Here is a 23,445-nt window from a genome sequence, read left to right as displayed (position 1 = left end):
GAGGTTGTTATGGATTTCAAGCTTGGAAGCGAAATATTTCTAGGGTAAAAAAAGGGGATTCAATAGGGTAATAAAGTAGTCTGAAATGAGGCTAAAATCATTGTAAATTCAAAATGTTCAGATAAGATTTCCATTTGAGTATGTCAGCTCAAAGGTGGAGCTAGCAGAACTCAAGGATTAAAAAACACATAGCAAGTCAGACAGAGATATGAGCCTAATGAGCGTAGTCTGACTTAACAAAATATTTTTTCTGTGATTGAGTTCAGCTATACTACTATACTATACAATAGCTTCCTCAAGCGTAAACTGAGGAAACTTGAGGAAGCTATTGTATAACGAAACACGTGTCCCGGTTTTTTAAAACCCTTCAAAGTGAAAATCATACAATAAACTGTATTAATTAGTTTTATTATGGATTTTCATCAAGTATCGGCCAGTTCTATTCAATCATCATCACCCCTCAATAAAACAGAAGTGCTACGCTACTGCCTAAAGGAGATGTGAAATTTAGATGTCCCGGACGGAGCAGGCAACGATATCTCCTCGAGTTCTGTCGGAGGTAGTTTTTGCCGCATTTTTAACGGACGTTAACAATGGCGGAATGAACTCAAGGAACCTTTTTATCGACTCGATGACCGGTATACGACTCAGAGCGTTGTATTTTGGTATTTTATCTGATTTAGACTCTTTTTAGGTTTTATTTTGTCTTTTGCTCGATTCGGCCGTTCCCATTTGCAAAAATAACAACAGATTATACTGAATGGGGTACTGGGAATCGAGTAGATTATAGATAGGCGTTTCGAATATGGGGGCGCCAGTTTATTATTAATGATAAAAATGTATTCACCAGAAATGAATAATACAAAAGAACGATACAAAAAATAATGTGGAGGTTCAATGTAGTTGCTGAGGGTATAACCCTGTAGGTACTCGTGGGTTGGGCTACCTATCGGGCGCGTTCCCAGGTGGTGGATAGGAAAACGGTCAGGGGTCCGGAGGCCCTATCCGGGTAGCCAATGTGGCTTTACTGACGGGGTCACAGGACTCTTGGTCAGTGGCAGAAATAAGTAGGGTGAGGAGAATTAAAACTCCCCAAAAGCCTTTGCAACACATGCCAGTGGACCAGCCTACCCAAGCTAAGGTGTAAGGAATCGTGCCGACAGCTGAATGGCCGCAGGGTGATATGCGGTCACGAACGATCCTTTTGGGGAAACCTCATTGTAATCAGCCTATTTCTGGCAATGCGGGGCTCTGCCAGAGGTGACCAACTCTTTCCTTGCTACTCGTGGGAACACACATGAATGAAACAAACACCTAAACAAAAACAAAAACCGATCCCGAGGCTGGACAGAAGTGCACACCTCAATCTGAGGCGGTGGCTGGAGATGAACAGAAATGTCCACCCCAACCTACCGCTTGGAATGAGGCTGGACATAGCAGATCACTTCGTGATGTAATATAAAGACCAAGGCGTAAGCGCATTTGCAGCATCGAGGCCAAAAGGAGAAAGAGAGCGAAAGAGGCAAAAATGGCAGCAACTATAAGTGCACTCTCCTCCTCTCCCAATCCACCTCCAACAGCAAGGGCACTTTCTGCAGCGGTCGCCAAGAGCTCCGCCTTGAATAAAAGCAAGGAACCGGCTGCCTCTGCAGGAAAGCTCCCTCACTTGTGCACCTCCATGGAACCCCAAGAAGGTTGATGAAGCCGCGCAACGACAGTAATGTCGCTGCCCCTTCTAAAACCTTCGCGGAGGCCACCGTGAGACACCTCCAGGTTGCCAAAGAGTGTGTGTTCGGCGAGTCTTGGCCTACACCTGCCAATATAAAGGAGATGTATCCTAGTGATCTGTTCACCTTCCTGGAAAGGACAGGATGGACGATGACCTAGAAGGACAACTCCTTGGGAGGATGTACAATGGGTCACATGTGGGTCTACACTCACCCTCCCTACTCTAAAGATACCAGAACCCTGTGGGTGGATGAAGAAGAAAAACATGAATTGTGTTCGCTTAGAGCGCATGATTTTCGGACCCAATGATCACCTCACGGTGTGGGGAGTTTTCATTGCTTAAAAATGCTGGCACACCTTCCCGAATGTGTCAGGGCTTCAAAGGATAGGGACTGGTCAGCGCAACCTCAAGGAAAACTAATAATGATAACTAATATTGAAATAATTGTTTTGACCATTGGAATTTCTGGTGGAATAATGCCCTCCGTCTGATGCACATGATTTTCGGACCCAATGATCAGTTACCCGACGGTAAACAATAAACATATCAAATAAGGTATAATGTTTTCAGAGATATACCGAATTGACATTTTGAATCTTAAAATATGAATCCGACTGGTATAGGAACTCGATAGGGATTGAAATATTTTATTGTCAGACCATTTGAAAATCTAGTTGCAGGTACATATTCGGTATGTATTCCTGCAATTTGCCCTTATAATTTTGGATTTCGAATGAAGGAATATAAGGTATTCTTTAAAAGAAATCCAACAGCTAATACAAATCAGTAAAGCTGATAACTGATACACAAATTGATGTCGCATGCGTAATCCTTCGTTACCCCAACTGAGGTGTCGATACTTAAGAACCATTGCATCTTGCTGAGTTGATACTCTACAGTCAAAATATCATTTCGATATATTTTTGAAAATACTTAATCCAATACGTACCTGCGCTTGTGCAAATCGTCTAAAAATAATATTTTATATTCCTGTCGAGTACCTACCTACTGGTTTTATCATTCGAATCTAAAGACTCTGAATTATCAATTCGGTATATCTGTGAAAACACTTCACCGACAACCGATTGAAGAATTCTCGTCGATCCGACACGGTTCGGCGGTACCTCGAAAAAACAATCGCGTGCGTGTGGTCACGGTGTTCTGAGATCGAAAATCGCTTCGGATCGAATAAAACAAATGAAGCTCGCATGGCCCAAAGTTTTCACGATGCCGTTGAAAGACGATCGCAAAAAAACCGAAAAATAAAACGAAATCGCCAGGCCGGTTAACTTTGGCTGAGAGAAACATATAGAGAAGGAGGGAACTAACTTCCTTTGAGATATACAAAACAATTCACGACATTTGTGGGTCTACAAAAAAGTCAGCGATGTCATATGTCTCTCATTTAAGGATAGCTAATCACCAAACCCATATAATGTAGTAATTGAAAAGCTCTTTGAACAATAATCCTCATCAAATCAAATACATTAGTTACCTTGATCATTTCATGAACATTATAATTACCCTTCACACAATACAATTCAAATTATTATCTTAGGACTTGTGAGTTATCGCTAAACTAAAACTATCGTTCGAGAAAATAAATGCAAATGGGCTTACACAAGCGTGATGAAGAAAGGTTGCAATGGCGGTAGTTTTCTTTTACGTCGCGAATCACTTAGAAAGTTGAGGTCGCATTTTTGTTTTGTGTTATCTATAGGTAATTACCTATTCCAAATTTGAAATCGATAGTTGTGAATATTTTTTTAGTAAATTTCATCAAAGGTTATTATTATCAGCTGATGTGAAACTATAACAGAAAAAACGTAAGTTCAGCTACCCGTGCGAAATGATGAATGAATGTATCAAGTCGTCAGTGTCTATATGAACTTGAAATATTTGCTTTATCGAGTTGTATTTCTCCAGAAAATATACTAACCAATCATTCTAGTTTTTTTTAGAATTGACTAAACCACTCAAATTTTTACATTTATTTTCAATAAGAAAATTTGGGATAATTCTAAGGTAATTTTTCACTACATTCCCGAATTTATTGTTTAACCTCAAGCCAGCAGAACCCAACCAAAGAAAAAAATTGTTTTTGGTCCAATCATATCATACGCCATAATTTCAGGTTCCTCTTCACGTGGCAGAACTAAATCGGAATTCTTCAACTTTCGGAAATGTTTGAATTTGTAATAATGTTAATGAATATTACTGGAGTTTTTTCCCAACATCAAACCGTTATTTTAATACCTCGACACGTGTGTTGATCACCAAGTGATCATCTTCAAGAGGAAGATCAAACTTGTTTGATCTAGTTCAAATATTCAACGCAAACATGGAGCAAACAAGTACAATCCCAACCGGCAATATTGTTTTATAATTTCATGGTGCTGCAACAGTTTTATTTTGTTAGTATTTTATAATTACTTCAAAAATGCTAATTGATTATATTAGATGCGAACATAACACAGTTGTATGCAATAAAAGTGTATTATAAATATGTCATAGAAACGTTTGTAAAATAAAATGAAAAACCGTTATAAAATACTCACGAAATCAACCCAGAAACGTTTTTACAACTAACTTAAAAAACGTATTTTTTGTATAAAAGTAGTTTTGTAGCAGTTTTATAGCACTTTTCTGAGAAGTTTATATGATCTTTATAAAACTATTTCAAGCTTATTTTATAACTGCTTCTTGTAGCTTTCATTAAATTATTTTATTGGAAAGCTTTTAAACATAATTTTGTTTTCATTACCATGTTGCCACTTTAATGATAATTTCCCAACATTTTATAGTATGGTGTATTTACTACAATTCCAAAACAATGAAATTACTGTTACAAAATCAAATTGCTTCCGCGAATATATTGATATTTGCTGTCACCAATAATAAAATACAGCATTTGAGAAGAACCAGCTGACATTGATTTCAGAGGACGTGTAAAGAAGTATAATTTGTCAGTTTAATTTGACTAGCGTCCCAATAACTATATACCTAATAATGCTGTGTAATATTGGCCATTGAAAAAAAGTTAAGAATATTGGTTCGTTTTAGACGAAGACCGACGTAACCTAGTGCTTCAATTTTGTTCTTACTAAAAATAGGAAAAGGTTATTAATGGATAAAATCTGTCGATTTGAGTAGAGCACTATGTATATATACCCAAACATCGCTTCGACATTCAACCTTTTCAATCGATGGAAGAAGCTTCTTAGCCGAAACATCTCGACAGATGATATTTATCAAACTATAAGTGAGAAATCCCATCTTCATACAAGCACTTTTGTAGGAATCTATAGCTTTAAAAGTACTCCGACTCTGTCGCAATACCATCACTTCTAGAACTGAGTGTTTCTTAACGGTTTCAAAGGGGTAACAAAGTAGCAGGAATACGTTGCTTGCTATTTATACCAAAGTAAGTTACAGAACAACGCCATTATAAAATGATAGCAATTCGGAATACTGACATTAGATGAGTTGAAAATATGATATACCACATATATAGTGATACTTACAGATGAAAAATACTACATAAATATTACCTATGTGATTATATCATTTAGAATAAACTGAGAAAATTAATAGATACGTCGACAGAGTAATTTTTCCAAAAACATTATTAAAAAAGAGGCCCACTTAAATTTTGCTAATAATAGGCTAAGTAGGCTATATATTTGTCAATAAAATTTCATTGGAAGTTAAAATATCAATCTTTGAAGCCCAGAATATAGAAAATGTGTTTAACCGTTTTATAAGTACAAAAGTGAAATTATTAAAATGGCTTCAACCTTTCTATATGTTAGTTTTTAATTGGCGACATTTGTATTATATTTTCCTAGTGTACAATACAAAATTACTTCTTGCGTCTTTGAAAAAACATTTTGAACACTTTTTTGTTTTATTATTAAAGGCTATAATGCTTCATAAAATACTGCCAATTTTCTACTTATAGCTTTTTTTTTATACACATTGAAAACATTTCTGGGAGAAATACAGTTTTATAATTTGTTTCTCCGAAACGTTTTCGCAACTATCATAAAATATAAAATAGGATGGGGTAATGAAGTATCCTAAAATGAACCTATAATTATTGTAAAATCGAAATTTTCGGAAATTAAAAGATTTCGATTTGTATGTCATGAAAATTTCTGATACTTGATGAAAATCGTACGTTATGGATTTTCACTTTATTATGAAGTTTTCACTGAATCGAAATATCGTTTCTTATTTGCAATTTACATATATATTGATCATAATATTTGAAAACTCTATTTGTAATTGTGTATTTTTCCATGTATCATTATGAAATCTCGATTGTACCGAACAACAGTGTTTAAATAAAGCGACCGATCTCAAGAAAAGCGATTCGTTTCATATAATTGAACTAATGGTTAGTAATAATGGTGGTTTTCAATCCTATATTTCAGAAATACCAGCCCTAATAACAAACAGCATACTCATACGCAGAAAACAAAAGCAATGGGCGTTATTTGCGGTTTTCACTGACTACAAATATGGTGAATATATCTATCGATATCAGAGAGACTGTTATCATTTATTGATATATACTAATGAACAAGATATCACTTTCATTCACAGAAAACGGTAGTAACGAACGATGAAACAAATTTTTCAAGTTCACGATTATAGAGATTGCCAGATATACATACATGATAATTTACAAAAATTCAAATACAGATGATAAATTTGTACAAGTCTGCACTAACTTTTGTATTCCGTCAGCTTGCAAAAGACATTCTCAAGAGCCCGTTGTTGAAAGACTCGTGAAAAATAAAGAAGGCAATAACAATTATCTGATCATATTCTTTGAAACACATTTTTTGTAGAGGACTGACTCAATACTTCCTACTTCATAACACTTCAGCAGATTATGAAGATGAATAAGTGTCAGTGTCATGAAGACGAAAGTTGTAAAACTTCAAGACGAGTATTTTGTCACATGCAATTCAACAGAATCATTATTAATTTCATGACACTCACAGATAAGAACTTGGAAGATAAATTGATGTTCGATATCAGTTCACAGAACTACCAATATTTGTGTAACAGGTAAAACCTGCGCATAAATTTCACCTATAAATTGGAATTTCCTCTTATATCATCGACAAATTTCCCAGCAGAAAATACCGCGTGATGCTGCAAATATTCAACTCACCATTCTATACTCCTGTACCCTTTGGCACAACAATGCAATCCTTTGATTTTGCCGACAACAGCGAACTCTTCGTAGGTCGCTTCTTTGGTAAATTTCATATAAGTGTCACTGTCATTGTATGTGTTCTGGGAACAGTAATCTTCGATTCCGAAAACGCATGAAAAACACGAAATTGCGAACAAAAAACCCCACGTATAAATAGCCATAGTTATTCTATTGTCTTTGTAATTTAAGATGAATCACACCGGAATTTATCTCTCGAAATTTGTTAACTAAGTATCGCGATACCTTATCATGGTTTTACTATTGAAAATACATAAGTAAATCCAGTTGTTTGGGACACTTAAAAACACATACGAATGTCACTTGTTTGCACGTTGACAACTAACCGGCGTGCTTCGATCGAGCAACATTCACAGCAACTAACTAGCACCTTTCTCATCCGACGTTCCACGCTGAATGCTCGCTAATTTTGACGTTCCTTGTGTCGATGCTGCTTTGTTACCTGCTGAGATGTGCGCGCATCAAATGGATACAGCGGTGACAGCTAGTTGGCCAAAGTTATAATTAATTGAGGAGGTAATGAGGGGTCATGAGGAAATATCGGGTTGATCTAATCCTTTCGGGATCCATCGACATCTTCCTACCTGCTGATTTCGATAACCGGGTGGATAAATTAATTGTTATTCTAGATTATTTTAGTTGAAAATGAAATTGTATTGTTGTTGAAGTTGTTGATTTTTTTTTATTTGAATCAACTTCAAAACCCTTTTTTTTTCAAATTAGATATTTCATGAAATTACTGCTATACAGAGTCAAAAAAATTACTTTTTCATCAGCTGTGGCCAGTTTTTATTTGCTTTTTCTGCACTTTGTAGAAAAACACATATTTAAAAGGCACTAATGCGTTTTATGTAGATTGCGGAGAGTCCTATTTTGCAATAGTGGTTCAGTTTAAAAAAAAGGAAAAGAAAATTAAAATCATATCATGCAGTCAGATTTGCATATAGACTGGAAATTATAGAAAAAAAACTTTTTCGAATAACTTTCTTCGATATTTTAAAAAAATAAAACAGTTTTGGATTTTCTTCAAATATAAAATTTGACAGATAATGCGAATCATGTGACTACATTTTTGAATCATTTTTCATCTCGATCAAAACAGAGAGTTATGCCAAAGTCAAATTTCGAATGAAGCTATTAACAACAAGAATTTCCATTCGATGGGGACCCGTCACACTGCACAGGTTGTCCCCACTCGGGAAATAATATCGGCAAACAAAAGGATGCATTAATTTTATTTTCAAAGGGGGATGTTTCAAGGAATATTTTGAGCCCTCAGGTGATATTAGATATTACCATCAGAATCATAAATAAGAAGGGAAAGAAAGACGCAATTTTTAAAAAGTATTTAATAATTTTTCTAACTCATTATTCTTTGTGAAAACGTGTACAAAAATTAGAGAATTAATATGTGAAAGTTGTCATTTCTTTCAATATATTTCATTGAATCTGCTTCCAGAAGAAACGGTAAAATCAACTTCAAAGAAATCGCATCAAAAAATTGAATGTGATAGTAGGTTTTCAATTCCTGATTCTTATGGATGTAATTTAGCAAACATCCGCCTTTTTGGTCTTATTGAAAAAAATAAGTTGCCGTTTTAGGTAGTTTAATTATTCTCGAAATATCAAAGATATGATTTGGAAATTACATTCGACCAGTTATGCTTCCAAATGGCCGAATCACTCAGAACATTGATTTTGGCGAAACGTTAAGAAATTCACCCAAAAGGAAAAATGGTCTATAATCATTGAAAAAAATTAATGCAATCAATTTTTAATCATTTCTTTAATCCCCTCACTTGACCAAATGTACGTTTGGCCAGAACTAACTATCGATGGCTAACATAAATAACGGTAGAGTCTTCCATGAATGCTGATGACACCTCCATTGTAATCTCCAAGTCAAAAAAACTGACTCGATTCTGAAAGATTTTGCGGATTACTGCATACGAAATACACGTATAAAATAAATAATAGTTAAACAGTATTGAGTTTCACACTTAACATATAATATTCTATAATCTACTTTCGAAAACAATAATTTACATCCACTTCATCTAAATTCTTAGAAACTGTTATAGATTGCAACTTAACATGGGAGGAACGAATACGAATGGTGCGTAAAAAAAATCAACAAAAGTTTCTACATTCTGGTAACGGTAAGAAATATTTTGAACACAGATTCATTATTACTGGTTTTCTGTGCATTTGTGTATTCCATCATACACGACAAGAATCTTTATTGCTCAAAAACGGATCTTTAGGCTTATTCTTAACATTAGTAATCGCCAATCGTAGAAACAGATCTTCAAAACGGATCCTTACGGTAAATTTTTAGCTTGATTTTTCATATCATTGTCTTTTTCAGGTAGACCCGTCGCATTCTGAATAAGAGAAGCAATTCCAGTTTCAGGTGCTGCCTGAAAGAAAATCTTCTGAACAAACCTATATACGCGAATATCTTGTACCTAGGCAATAGTAGTATTCTTATGTTTATATCAATATCCGCCTCATCTCCTCTATTTATTTGAATAAAATGTTGTACCTGCTATCGGAATTACAATTCAATCCCTTTGTTGTTTTTCGTTTTTTATCAAGGCAGAGAACTAATTTTCTTCGGCGGTCGATCACAAAACTTCGCAACTAGCCGCTTTTGGGAGCTTCGTTTATATTTAATATTCGTGGATCGTGTCTTTGGTTGATCTCATTAATTGATTTTTCCTAATGAGAAATGTCATCGTCTCACTCATTCAATAGTTCATTATTTTCTTTAATTTTTTCAATTTTTCTTTTATTTCATTTTGCGAATCATCCTGTATTCGCTACTGCTGAAACATGGATTAACACAAACTAGAATATTAAAACCAGCACTTGTCCAACTCTAAAAAAAAATATTTAACCAAACCAACCAAACTTTGCTCTATTGGCCATATTTCCGGATTTTTTTTCAGATGGTTTCCCTCAAAACCAACCTCCTCACACGCCGCTGTCCCCAAGAAACATCCAATTCAAAAAACACGCGGATGATTTACAACGGCTGTTCTCAAATCATATACCGTTCGACCCAACTCTTTTTGTTCAATTTTAGTTTTAATTTTCGTTGAATCGACTCGAACAAAATGCCCCTCCGAAACGCATGTGAGCAAGTCGTCGGTACCGAGAAATTGCGCGTTCAATATTTTTCGAATCGCCGGCATTCTTTTTGGTCGAAGAAAACGATCCGCGCTCAATTCGAGCAATTAAAAGTATCGATTAACGTACCTGACGTACGAAAAAAGAAAACTTGAATTTGCGAGACGACCACACGTCCAGTGACGTAACTAACTCGAGGTTTGGAGGGTTAATTGTTTTTTCAAGTACAATAATATAAAATTTGAAAAGGTAATTTTAAATATTTAAATCGATTTCAAAAAAAGGGACTGAAAGGTGTTTCAAAATAAGATGCTGATTTTCAAGGGTGTGAATCCTCAGATGATCCTCAAATGAACCTACGTTCTACACCTCTTAACATTTGAGCGAGCTATAGGGTGTTGAGATCTCAATAACTTCATAGATGTTTGTTTATGAAATTTGACATACAACAGCCGTTTTTCAATGCAAAAGATTTATTGAGGTTTTAACCAGTAAAGCTAATTTCGTCTGACTTTCTATTGAAATTGTTTCTGAAGTGCTGTCTTCTTTCTATATAGTCTTGGATAGTGAATCTGCTGAGTTCTATCAAGGACTTGGGTCTCTTCCAACGCGCTAACGTGAGTAGCGTTGCTCGGTATCCACAAGGTGACAAGTACTCTTGTGTTCAGTCCGACTGCGATAATATCCTTTTTTTTATAAACATTTCTTTGATCCAGAAAACATATAACCTCATAAATAAGATACTTATTGCACCGTATAGAAGTAAACAGAAGTGTGTACTTCGATACGGTGCTTATTGCATAATTTTCCGTGTGTCCTGCCACCTAGGAGTATCGTGGGTATTCACTTCATCTTAGTTACTTGATCAGAACCAAATGAGTATACAAAGAAATGAGCATTGTTTAAAGACAATGAAATGAGTGTTTACATGGAGCAAATCAGTTAGTGATCTGTACAAGTTAGTTATGCTTCTCTCGAATAGATGGCAAGAGTTTTACCTTTAAATCCTAAGTTAGACAATGCTTTGGATTATTTCATTATATTATACTATGATATATCTTACTAATTCAGAAAACTTTTTGTAGGCATCTTCAGAATCAACATTTTATTTATATGGAAAACACTTAATATAAAATAAAATCAGTACAAAACTGTTTCGACGGGCTTTTTGCTAAACAAGTTAGCATGTATATCAATGAGGGTCAACAAATAATGTTCACTAAATGAATTCACAGTATCATGTTAGTTTGCCATAATATCCCAATGAATAATTTGTATGGTACTGATATTCACCTAATATTTATGTTATTTCTGGTTTCTACTTCTGATTGTTGAGACTGGACGTCGAAATGTTTGGAATTGGAACTTTATCGCTGTTCATAGATCTCATTCCACAGTTTTCGATTTCTAAGTTACCAACTGCGTTTATGTGGAATAAACTTCCTGAGAACGTTTTTCCAAATGGATTCAATCTCCAGCGATTCAAATCCGATGTGCATCGATACTTTCGCACAGGCACCGCTCTGAGAGCGCCTTAAGGCGCTTGTGTTTTGTCCTTAAAAAAACACATTTCTCATTTATTCTATGGCCGTTCTCTAAGAAACGTTGAGCTTCACCATAGTATAAAGGTACTACGGCTTCACTGAATCTGGTTTAGTGTAGCTCAATGTTCATTGAAATGCGGTGTTATAGTTCACTTAGTTTGACCAAGATAATTTTTTTCGCAATCTTTACTATTCATTTCGTAAATCAGACTTTTTTTTTCCATCACCCTGTCTTTCGGGTTGCCAAATTTATTGGAGTGACAAGCACTAGAGGAAAGTGACCAAATATGGAATAACATTTTGTTTTTTATGCATAATTTGCACAAATGTTATAAGTAAAAGACTTTTTGTACTATTTATTAACAATCATATATTTGCCCTTGAGTTGGTAACAATTTTAGGTTATATTGATAAGTTCCAGGTAACAAAAATGTTCAAAAACTAAATAACGATAAAGGTGCCCATATATGGAATAGGTACATCAAATATGTATATAATACTACAATCACTACCAAAAATTAACCTTAACTTATAAGATATTCTTTGAAAACTTTGGTTTAACATAGATAAGAACACAAATTATTTACAAAAATCACAAATCCAGGTATCAAACTCTGGCCCGGCGCAATCATTATGTGCCTAGAGTCCACACATGAGGCACTTGATCCATGTTTTCCCATGAGTATCATTCGAAAACAGCATACCACAAAAAATACACTCCGAATCTTCAGAGTCTGGAGCTGTATACCCTATTAAGGCATTAGGTTCACTATCTGCATCAAACAGCATCACCTCCTCATCATCTGAATCTGACATAGTCTTAGTCTTCTCTTTTGATTTCTTTCCTTTGGATTTCTCCTCATTCTGGTTTTTATTCTTGTCTTCTGCGAATTTATTTTCTTTTTCTTCTTTTTTCTTACTTTTGTCTATAAGCTCATTTTCGTACGGTGACGACGTGATGACTGCTACAACAGATCATTCTTTCCTCTATTAGAAGGTTTCTTTTTTTTTGGTACTGGACTGATATCATATGGAGACACGAATCCTAAATCACTGCGAGAAAACCCGGAAGTTGAGGGTATACAGGTTCAAAGCTTATATCTTGTCTGGGTGTGACAGCTTCAGTTAAAGGCATAGAAGAGTTATCAGGTGTTTTTTAATTGGCCATCGAAGGTCCTTCACGTTGGTGACCTGATGACATTGATGTAGCGTTGACTGTGCAACCGTCTTCAAAATAGGCCAGTTACACGAAATCCATTTGCTAAAATATTGCCAGTTTGCACTTTCAAATAAGCTCTGCCAAATAGCTCAACAACATCATAAGGGCTCAATGGTCGATTATTGTCTTTAATCCACATGCGTATTTCTTCAATGTAATAGGTTTTTAGTGATCCCATAAACGTTTTATCTGATGGCTGGAGTTAACATTATTTCTCGTTAAGCCATGAAATTTGCTCTCCATCGTCAAAATGTAGTCTACCAAAAGATTTTCAAGTGTTGTCCCTAAGGCAGTTTTCCTTCCGAGTGTAGTAGTTGCGGCTTCTTCCGGAGAAAAATCATTTTTCTAACATGAACGAAACAAGGTAGATCTTGGTACATCAAAGTGCTTTGCAGCTCTCAAACAGCCCATTTTTTTCTCTCTTACTAATTTTATAGCTTCCGCCATATGCTCTGCATTCCATTCATTTCGCTTTGTTTTCAAGTTGACGCCCGCCATTCTGATAAGATAAAACATGAAAAGAATATAATTTACAAAATTATCAAGTCAGCTGATACCAATTATGGAATAGTCCATATTTGGATACTGTAATCTGTCCATATTTAGATTTTCCAAAGATTTCAAACTGTGATTCAAATTTTTGTAATTATGAAAGTACCTAATACCATCTAATGCCGCTAAAACATACAAAAGAACATCTAGACAGTCTCAAAAAGCTATGAAAACAATAGAGTGTGCACTTTTTGTCCAAAAATACGTACTGTTTACATACCTTAGAAAGGTCTGCGGAAGAGGTAAAACAAAAGACTGTCACAACGACGAAAAGGCTCACTCGACTGACATGCAACCACTTATACGCGTGAAATGTAGTAGAAGGAGACAGAATATTGCTGATTGATGCGTGTGTGAGTTTGCATTTGAGAGAAATGGGGATATTCCATATTAGGGATCCTATTCCATATTTGGTCACTTTCCCCTATTTTTTCAAAAATTCGGACCAATCCAATAGTTTATCCATATAAAAAACTATTAACTCTGAGTCATTATTTTTCTGAAGGATTCACAAAAACACTTTGTCAACTTTCTTTTCTTTAATAACTTCACTACACTACAATCACAAATTGTAGCTTTTCGTCATTTTCAATTTCATACGTAACCTTTATAATCTAAAATAAGTTATTAAGACAAGGCACATACTCTTTTATTTTCCTCCTCTTTTTGTCGAAAATGACAAATATATCATCTACGAATCAGATCCAAGTCCGGGAAAGTAATCTAACTCTTCACTTTCTTTCATTTCAAATCTACTCATGAACATGATAGCCATAAAATAATAGCCAGTAAGGTGGAAATATAAACATAAAATGGGGCTGTACAACGGAGACCTCAGCTGCAGATTATGCAACGAAGGGATAGAAACAGCTCTACACATCTTATGAGAATGTTAGGCACTGAATAACCGGAGGTAGGCAATATATGGACGTACGAAATTACGTCCAGAAGAATATGACGAACATCCAACACAAAACCTGTACAAACTAGTACAGGGAACGAGACTGATGGAATGGGTGTCATGAGAAGATGGGAGAATAAACGCAATAAGCCCAAGAGGCTGCAGAGTTTTCTGGAGACTTGGAATAATAGGACAAGTCAGACAGCTTCCAAGGTACAAAAAAAAAGGTGGAAATATTGATTATTTTTATTGTGATGATGAATAATAAAATATATATACATAAATTTCATATACATAAACATACATAAATTTCATAATCAAGCATATTTACAAGTACATTACTTTGTTCTCAATTTTTAATGAGACATGTCGAGTAATCATCCATATTACCATTCCAACCCAATATGAAATCCTCGCTGATCATACAAGCGACAGCAAGATATTCAAAACATCTTCTTTCAATTCCATAAACAAACCCAATATATTCACAAATGACGAGTTCTGAAAAATCAAATAATTCCATTGGAGATTAACATCTTTCTTAAGAGGGTGAATCCTTTCAAAGAATCAATGTTTAAATTTATTCAACTTATTTGTTATTTCTCTCAGAACATTGAACTTATATTTAATTCATGTCTATTCAATACAAAACTGATCAACACCCTCGACAACTGACTTCTAACGCTTTTGAGAGTTACAAATTAGCAAAAACAGGTGTTTTTGCTTTTGCAAACTACATATTCGTATATATGCATATTAACAAGGTTAATATTATACAAATGAGAAAAGTTGACACCCTTACTTCTAAACAAGCCCAATTGAATTCCAGACTCCTGTTTTCATATTGTATGAAATACCAATTGACGAAGTACTCCATTAAAGGACTCATCAAACAGGAAGTCTCTTTAGGTTCAATTTTGTTCCACATGGCGAAAAGTATATTAGCAATTTCCAAAACCTTGTCAGCCAGTTTGTCAGCAGTACGGTGTTTGAGAACCCCGGATATATGAACCTGAAAACGCAAATCAAATTCGCCACTAACAAAGTAATAACAACTAAACAAAGTACTAACAGGTCCGTGGTTATACACCATCTGAAAATCCAAGTGGTCGACATGGGAGTTATAGTTCAGAAGCATGCATGTATTGATAGTGATATTGCTGAGAGATATTCTGAAAGTTAATTGAAAATTATATTATTTCAGTGAAAATATTTGAATTCCTGAAATACGTCAGTTCCAAGATATACAGCTGAGTACCAAAAAGCAGAAATGCCAGGAAGAGAACTTTTCGCGAAAATTCAAAATTGAATTAACAAGATTCCCAACTCAATGACCGCAGCAGCTGAGTCAGCTACACCATTAGATTCTGCTTTATGTAAATCATCGTTTGAGCGTTAGCGTTTGCTGAACTGCTGCTTAAGAATTTGGGGTGCAAGGCAGATTCATTAGATATCCTACTCTTGAGGAGGCCATGAGTCACTTCCTAGCTGACAAAAGGTAACGGTAATAGAACAACATAAACAAAACGTTCTCTGAGGAGAACCACCGTACAGCACCAGATCTTTTGAACAGCGGTTACGTGAAGCTACTTCACGACTGAAAGTCGGGCTCTTGAAATGGTGAAGTAGCCCGACTGAAAGTCGGGCTGTGTTGGCCCATTCTATCTTAGGACAGAATTTGTCTCACAAGGATGCCTACCAGTGTTTGGCGATTGAATCCACGAGAAATCAATCGATGCACCTGAGCACTGCGGCTAAAAACACACCTTTCAACTTCGGAAGTTGGATACAGATTTCTCGAGACAGGGCGTTAGGCAGGAAACTAAGGCAGATGGCAAAACAATGGTAACAGAAGATGGACATACTCCCTAATATCAGCTATACAGGTCTGGATCAATATGCCTTTTGGTGAAGTGGATTATTTCCTTTCTCAGGGCATGGTTGTTTCTTCAAATACATTTATGATCGCAGGATAGCTGTATCCCCAAATTGTCAGACAGAAGACGACGTAGGGCATACACTCTCTACTTGTACAAGATGGCAAGAAAGGACAGTATATTTACCCAAAACGGGAAGTATTGTCTGTGCAGGGTGGAGAAAAACCATGGAAAAATGCCTATATCACAATTCGATCTATCATCGAAACCAAGGAAGTGAAGGATAGGCGATAAAAAATTATAGTAGCTACAAAATCGAATAATTCTATTTTTGAAGTGAGAGGAGGCAAATGGAAGGATATATAAAACACCAAAAGTGAGACAGCATCACAAGTACTGAAGTAATGGGAAAGCGGTTCCAGTACTTGGAGCTCATATAGGTGATAAAAATCCACCACTACGGAATGACCGCAGTTTTTTGAATATTTCCTTTCTTCTGACAAAAAAAAAGCTAACTTGGCAGGTTTATAACTTAACGACGAATTCAAAATAAATTAATAAGTACTTAGTTGAATAGTTAGATAATGATGAGAGGAGGAAATATTTACAGCAAAAGCAGCACAGTATTCAGGTTATGAGATAAAAATATTATATGTATATGTATATATTTCTTAACTTATCTCTGTTGGTGATCTTTATTATTCGCACCGGTATTTGATCGTAACTTTTCAGTTCAAACTAAGTCTTAAATCAATAGATATGAATATTTTTACATAACGACACAACTGTGACATGTTGGCTTTGGTTCGAGTGCTATGATCATGAGGGAGCGTAAAGAAAGATCATATTTTGTAGTATGGGAATGAAATCTTCAAGACAGAAAAGCGTCAGGTTCTTTCATTCATCACTGCATATTCAGTAATATCGTGGTTTTCAAAGAAACAAGCAAGTATAGCTTTGAGTACTACTGATGCCGGCGACTTGGCTGTCCTTGTTCATCTTTCACTGCATGAACCACTGTGCATGCTGTTTTGGCGAGTGCATTGGCTTGGGATGTGGAGGTCGAGCAAACCGGCTATCGGAAGCCTTCTTCCACGTAGCCCCGCTGGATACAGGAATGACAGAATCACTTGTGGTTCTGTTATTCCCTAACTGAATGGCATTCCAACGATGGCTCAATCCTAAGGTGTGTGTATCCGTGCCCAGAGGATGAATGACAATGAACCTATCAGCTGTCTCTACGGAACCTTCGAGTTACCGGGAGCCCTCTCGTCGTAGCATCGCCTTGTCACAGTAATGCGGGGCTCTGCCATGATTGACCTTCAAGATTTGGTGGTGCAGCCAGAAAACAACTGAGTCGTCTCCTTATGGGGTACCTTATGAAACCGTCTTACACCAAATTCTTGAGTCCCTTCAGGTGGAGGAACAAACCCTCCATGAGCAGGTTAGCAAACGTTTGCGCTCAAGTGATGATTCACCAAAACCAGAGGCGAAAAAGCCCTGCACGGTTGAATCTATGGCATCGCCAGGAGTGGCTGACGTGCAAAAACCCTCATATGGGAGGGTTGTCGCGGGTATCAAGGTGAGAATCTTGCACCTTGACTACCCGACTACCTCATTAACGATGAAACAGCAGAGCATATACTATGTGCCTGCCCCGCTGGGGACCGAATCAGGTTTTTAGAGTTCGACAGAGCCGTACACTTAACATCTGACCTGAAAGACCACTCACCATAGAAACTAATTGGTTTCGTTAAGAAGCTGGGTTTATTTGGTCGAGTGTGAATAGGTGTGAGCCACAATGAACCCTTGCGGGTTGCGGGGGAGAGTCAAATAGGCCCACTCACTTTGGACCTAACTTAACCTAACTATACTGATGACTGTACTGCAATAGTTACAGAACTGATATTTTTGAGAAGTGTACTCCCAATTACTTGAATGAAAATTCATTAAATTTACCCATTAAATGTACAATTAAAGATCTTGTGCTAAGGAACAATTCACTTTAAAATATATCACTTATGAAAAAAATGCGGCAGATAGAAAATTGATTTTGGCTGTAAAATGATGAAAATATTATAATTTCACAATTTTTTTTGGTTATGTATATATATATATATTGTCATATTTGAGATTGAGGACAAGTTATTATAAACAAAGTTTAACTTGAGGGGGTTTGAGATGTTAAGTTGGCAACACTGTGTCAGTTCGTATTTTTACAGTTTTACATGAATCATGTTCTAGGTTTCTGAAAGTTGTACCTATAACAAAAAGTTAGCATCCATTCTTAGCAAATCAAAATACGACATGGTTCGTATTTTGTACAAGATGAAGATAAAAAGCTATACTCACGTAAAGTTCCCTTCACCATATATTGGGATTTCATTTCTAATTGCGATATCAGCAATATACTTTGTAGTTACATTCATGTACTGAATGGGAATCGTGACACAAACATTAAAATTGTTCTGTACCTCGGTTGCTACAACGCTGATATATTTGTTGCTATATTGAATAGGATTGTCTATAGTCTCTAAGCCAGTTATTAATACATCCCTCAAGATTAATGAACCCCTGAAACCAAAAGATCAAAATTTTAGTCTCGGTTACAAAACTGAGAGGTCGTTGCTGGAAATGCCAAATACCATTAGAAATTGAAAGTTATGATTATAATGTAAGCCTAATTTACAATTATATTTGAATTTTGGACTTATAATCAAATAAAGTTGATACCTTTAATATTAATTCAAAAACAATTTGGTTTTGTCGTTATTCTTTATAATCCCTTCCTACATAGATCATGGCACAAAATCATCATAACTTGATGTGGTTTTATAAAATCGACAAACAGGTTTTGTTATTTCAAGGAATAAACCCCACAAACATCAGAACAGGAAAAAATAAACAAGAATTAAAAAAAAAAATAAACATTGACACCGTTTACTTACGCTATAGAGGGATCATTCAAAATCTTTGGAACATCAATAGTTACATCAGATATCAGTAGTTGCGAATTGTCTTGTAGCAACTTCAAATTCATCCAAACGTATATGCTCAACCTAAAAGCTGAAATAAATTATTCTTATATAGAATTATAAAACAATATATCAGTAAAATGCTGTTGGTTTCTAAATTTAAATATATTCTTGTTTAAAAGCTTCAAGACATCTTACCATCCATTGTCAGACAAACTTTTGAAATGATTTGAACAGATCTCAAAAACCACTAATATTACTCATTTTGTCTATTATATATCTAGTATTCTCTTCTGTGAAATAAATAAGATTAAAAAATTATCTTTGTTGACGGCTCATAAATAATATCAAGATTAAGGATAATATATCATTCAGTATGAAAGTATATTGCTTTATAAGAAAATGTTAGTCATACTTGTTGACTTCATAAATGATAATTCGTATAACCGACAACTTATAGAGGCATATTGGTCTTTATTGCACATACTACTGAAATGTTTCTGATGTGAAACATTATTGCCGCACGTAAAATCGATTGATTGCGTGGCGACGCATGCCGTGGCGGCGAGTCGCCATACGCAAACGAATAAAAATAAAATATGTCTGACAGTGATAATTTAGAAAGTGAAAATGAGCACTGTTGAGCAACCTCCTGCGAAGAAAGCAAAATCACACTACGACACACTATCAAGTCATAAGTATGTTAATTATATTTTTGTATTTTATAATTGAAGTGTGCATTTATTTATCTGTGCATTAAGATCGCGTATATTTGGTCTTTTCAACGGTCAATAAATGTAAAATCTACTGTCTTGGTAGATTAAAATTTACACAATTTTCATTATATACAGGGCTATTCAAATTCGTTTCTGTACATGGGGATCTCGTAAACGATAAGATATAGAGTATCGGTTAAATTGTGGAAAAGTTGCGTATTTTAGAGACCTATTCAATGATGTGAAGGAATCGAATATAGCTCTTTTGGTTCTGGAGTTATACAGGAAAAACCCAAATAATCCCAAATTATTTTTTTGCCTATATCTTCTTTATTCGCAGACATATTGAAAATCTGTCCACATTTTGCTATTGGCACTCGATGTGGGCTATCAGAATATGTCCATGAATCTTTTATACAGGGTGTCATCTGATTTGGGCCACCCCCATCTTTGAATTTTTAAATGTATTTTTTGGTGTAGTTTTTGTATCGTCGACGTTCATTTCATACTGGGAAATCAAATTCAATTTTATATTTCGGGATGTTTCGGTAATATTTGGTTATAATTGTGTGAATTATTCCCTTTTGAATTACGGACCTGGAAATTGGTTGACTGAGTTGAATAAAAACACAATAGAAACTCTCTATCTCCCTATGTACCGTAGAGTTTTTCGAGAGTTTTTTTTTTATTTTTAGGTACCTATTGATATTTTTTCTATTGTTTTGAGCATTTTCTACAATGAACTTACAATAAGAAAACCTCTTATGATTATCTGAAACATATCAACATATATATTACTAGCTTTTACGCGGCTGCGCTCGCATTTATGCCATCAAATAAGTGTCAGTTATAACAGAAATGAATCAATATGAGAACTATATTTCAATGCTTGACTGGGATTATTAATTTTTAAAAATTATTACATATACGATGAAGTTCCAAAATTTAAAATATGCTTTATTGAATTGAATTGCAACAACAAATGTTAAAATATATTTCACTGTAACAAAAATAAATAATTTTCAATTTTTTCATCTTACATAAAAAATATTTTTTTTAAAAAAATATCATGTTACTTCTAATACCTCCAAGAACATGTGTACAAAATTTCATGATGATCGGTTGAGTAGTTTTCGTGTAAAACCGTAACAAACAAACTTTCATTCGCATTTATAATATTAGTAGGGATGTTTTTTAATGAGCAGAAAAAGAAATGATAGCAATAATAACATCCGAAACGGTCACTATACATATTTGTAATGAAAATTGAAATGAAGTAATTTATATAGGTACCCAAAAAAATTATTGGCGCAATGAATGTTCGAATTGGAGTCCTTCCATTTCGAGACATTTTTAAACTCGGTTTTTCATAATATTTATTGCCCTCAATCCACTTATTTGCTGCATTGTTGCGAAATCATTCAAAATCCTCAATCTCGAGTCTTCCACATTTTCTATCTCTCTGCCAGCGTAAATCCTATTTTTCAATGCCCCCCATAGAAAATAGTCCAAAATAGTAAGATCTGGTGATCTTGCAGGCCATCTCATTGGCCCATTATTTGTTTCGAAATGGAATAAGGACTCCAATTCGAACATTTATTGCGCCTTTAATTTTTTGTGTATATAAATTACTTCATTTTAATTTTCATTACAATTATAATGTTCGTTTCGGATGTTATTATTGTTATCATTTCTTTTTCTGCTCATCAAAACACATATAATATATTTTTGTTGTAGATATGTTTCAGATAATCATAAAAGCTTTTTTTATTCGAAGTTCATTGTAGAAATCGCTCAGAGCAATGGAAATATAAAAAATATGAATAGGTAACTAAAACTGGAAAAAAACTCTCTAAAAACTCTACGGTACATATGGAGACTTGAAAGTTGCTATTGTGTTTTATTTAACTCAGTCAACCAATTTCCAGGGCCGTGATTTAAAAGGGAATAATTCACCCAATTATAATTAAATATTACCTAAACATTCCGAAATATATAATGAAATTTAATTTCATAGTATGAAGTGAACGTCTACGATCCCAAAACTATAACAAAAAATACAGGTCCGTATTTAAAAATTCAAAGATGAGGGTGGTCCAAGTCAGATGACACCATATATAAAAGATTCATGGACATATTCTGATAGCTCACATCAAGTGCCTTTGGCAGAATGTGGACAGATTTTCAATATGTCTGCAAATAAATAAGATATAGGAAAAAAAATAATTTGGGATTTTTTGGTTCTTCCTGTATATCTCCAGAACCAAAATAGCTATATTCGATTTTTTTTATATCATTGAATAGGACTCTAAAATACGCAACATTGCCACAATTTAACCGACACTCTATCTCTATCACTCTATAAATTGATTAATAATTGATTTTAATTTCATTTTTATGAAAAATGATGCAGTGGAACACTTTCGTAAAGCTTGACAAAATTGTATTTCATAATCAGCAGCAAGTACCGGGCGAATGTTTTTCTCATTTGTTATTAACAGGAACATCATTTTCAATTTATTAATTAATTTTCTAATGATGGTGGAATTTATATTGAAACATTTATTATTTATATTTATAATTTGAGATATTTAGTAATATATTGCAATAACTAGCTAAGATTCTTGAGTTTACTAGTATATTAAAGCCACATTTTTTTTCATTCATATTTTAATTACATATTTTTTATAAATATTTCAGTGCCCAACAATCATCACAGGAGTTACAAAATATTATTTTTAAAGTTTCACATCTGCTAGGCATGCCATGACTGCTCACAATTTCAAATGAATAATGTCACTTTTAGCATTAATAAACAAATATTCGGAAGCTTAAAAAGAAAATAGCATTAATTGTATCTATTGAAAACACTTTTTCCACACCAGAAAAAACTAATGACTCTTGACACGTGTTTCGCTAACCCAATCAGCATCATCTGGAGATGACTAAGAAAAGTGTTTTCGATTAGATTCATTTTAAGCCAGTGGTTCCAAATTCTTCTTAATCAAGCATTCTTTGCACTTCTAAAGATGTCATATACTCATGTGTATTGAGGAACTTACTCAAAACATCAAAACAATATTTAACAAAAATATTTTGTTTATAGAAGAAAACATAATTTTAATATTGATCTTTCTGAAATTCTCACTTTTTACAATATGAAAAAATTAAAATTGTAACGAAAAACTTTATACAAGTGTAGAAAGGGCAAACTTCAAGCTCACCCTTTCAACTCAATGTATTTTTCATGAAGAAAAAATGAGATATTTATCTGTAACTTGCCGTATTCTATAATTTTATCTGTCAAGAAAAACATAGATACTTATATATATTAATGTTTTGGAGACCAAAATCTGCCTCCGTCCTCAGGACTAAAATATCAACTGTAACTTGCAGTTTTTCTTTGGTTCGATTCAATTTCAAACTTCCACGACAGATTTCAAAGAAGTTTAGAAATATGTCAATGTAGTTCTCTAATATTTCCACTCGATAGTCACCGTTATAATTCAAAACGTGTTTGGACAATTTCGTTCCTTTTATCTATTTCAGTTT

The 23,445-nt window shown here is 34.6% G+C and overlaps 2 protein-coding genes across 2 annotated transcripts in view; both read right to left on the bottom strand.

The window, feature by feature from the left end:
* Window positions 1–7,396, bottom strand: part of LOC111511307 (interleukin-1 receptor accessory protein-like 1) — a 131,762-nt gene extending 124,366 nt beyond the window's left edge. The window contains exon 1 of the mRNA XM_074184392.1: window positions 6,915–7,396. Coding sequence (XP_074040493.1) covers window positions 6,915–7,120 — 206 coding nt within the window. The 5' untranslated portion in view covers window positions 7,121–7,396. The remainder of the gene's footprint in view (window positions 1–6,914) is intronic.
* Window positions 7,397–14,555: 7,159 nt separating this feature from the next.
* Window positions 14,556–19,489, bottom strand: LOC111517886 (uncharacterized). Its single transcript, XM_023174167.2, has 6 exons — window positions 19,376–19,489; window positions 19,151–19,268; window positions 18,555–18,776; window positions 15,398–15,497; window positions 15,128–15,337; window positions 14,556–14,826 (listed from the first exon to the last, which is right to left on the bottom strand). The coding sequence occupies exons 1-6, from the start codon at window positions 19,380–19,382 to the stop codon at window positions 14,746–14,748; spliced, it is 738 nt and encodes a 245-aa protein (XP_023029935.2). The 5' UTR covers window positions 19,383–19,489; the 3' UTR covers window positions 14,556–14,745.
* Between the last annotated feature and the right edge of the window lie 3,956 nt (window positions 19,490–23,445).

Source organism: Leptinotarsa decemlineata, unplaced genomic scaffold (genome assembly GCF_025532065.1).
Source record: "Leptinotarsa decemlineata unplaced genomic scaffold, Ldec_3_MD MMD2_tig00026354_RagTag_RagTag, whole genome shotgun sequence".
In the NCBI taxonomy this organism is placed as follows: domain Eukaryota; kingdom Metazoa; phylum Arthropoda; class Insecta; order Coleoptera; family Chrysomelidae; genus Leptinotarsa; species Leptinotarsa decemlineata.
The sequence above is the reverse complement of the archived record's forward strand: the minus strand, read 5'-3'. Positions and strand labels throughout refer to the sequence as shown.

Bases quoted from the DNA above. Each gene is read 5' to 3' on its own strand.
- LOC111517886 (XM_023174167.2), bottom strand. The intron at 15,498-18,554 runs GTGAGTATAGCT...ATTAACTTTCAG, and splicing joins TATGGTGAAGGGAACTTTAC to AATATCTCTCAGCAATATCA. The intron at 14,827-15,127 runs GTAAGGGTGTCA...TTGATTTTTCAG, and splicing joins TCAATTGGGCTTGTTTAGAA to AACTCGTCATTTGTGAATAT.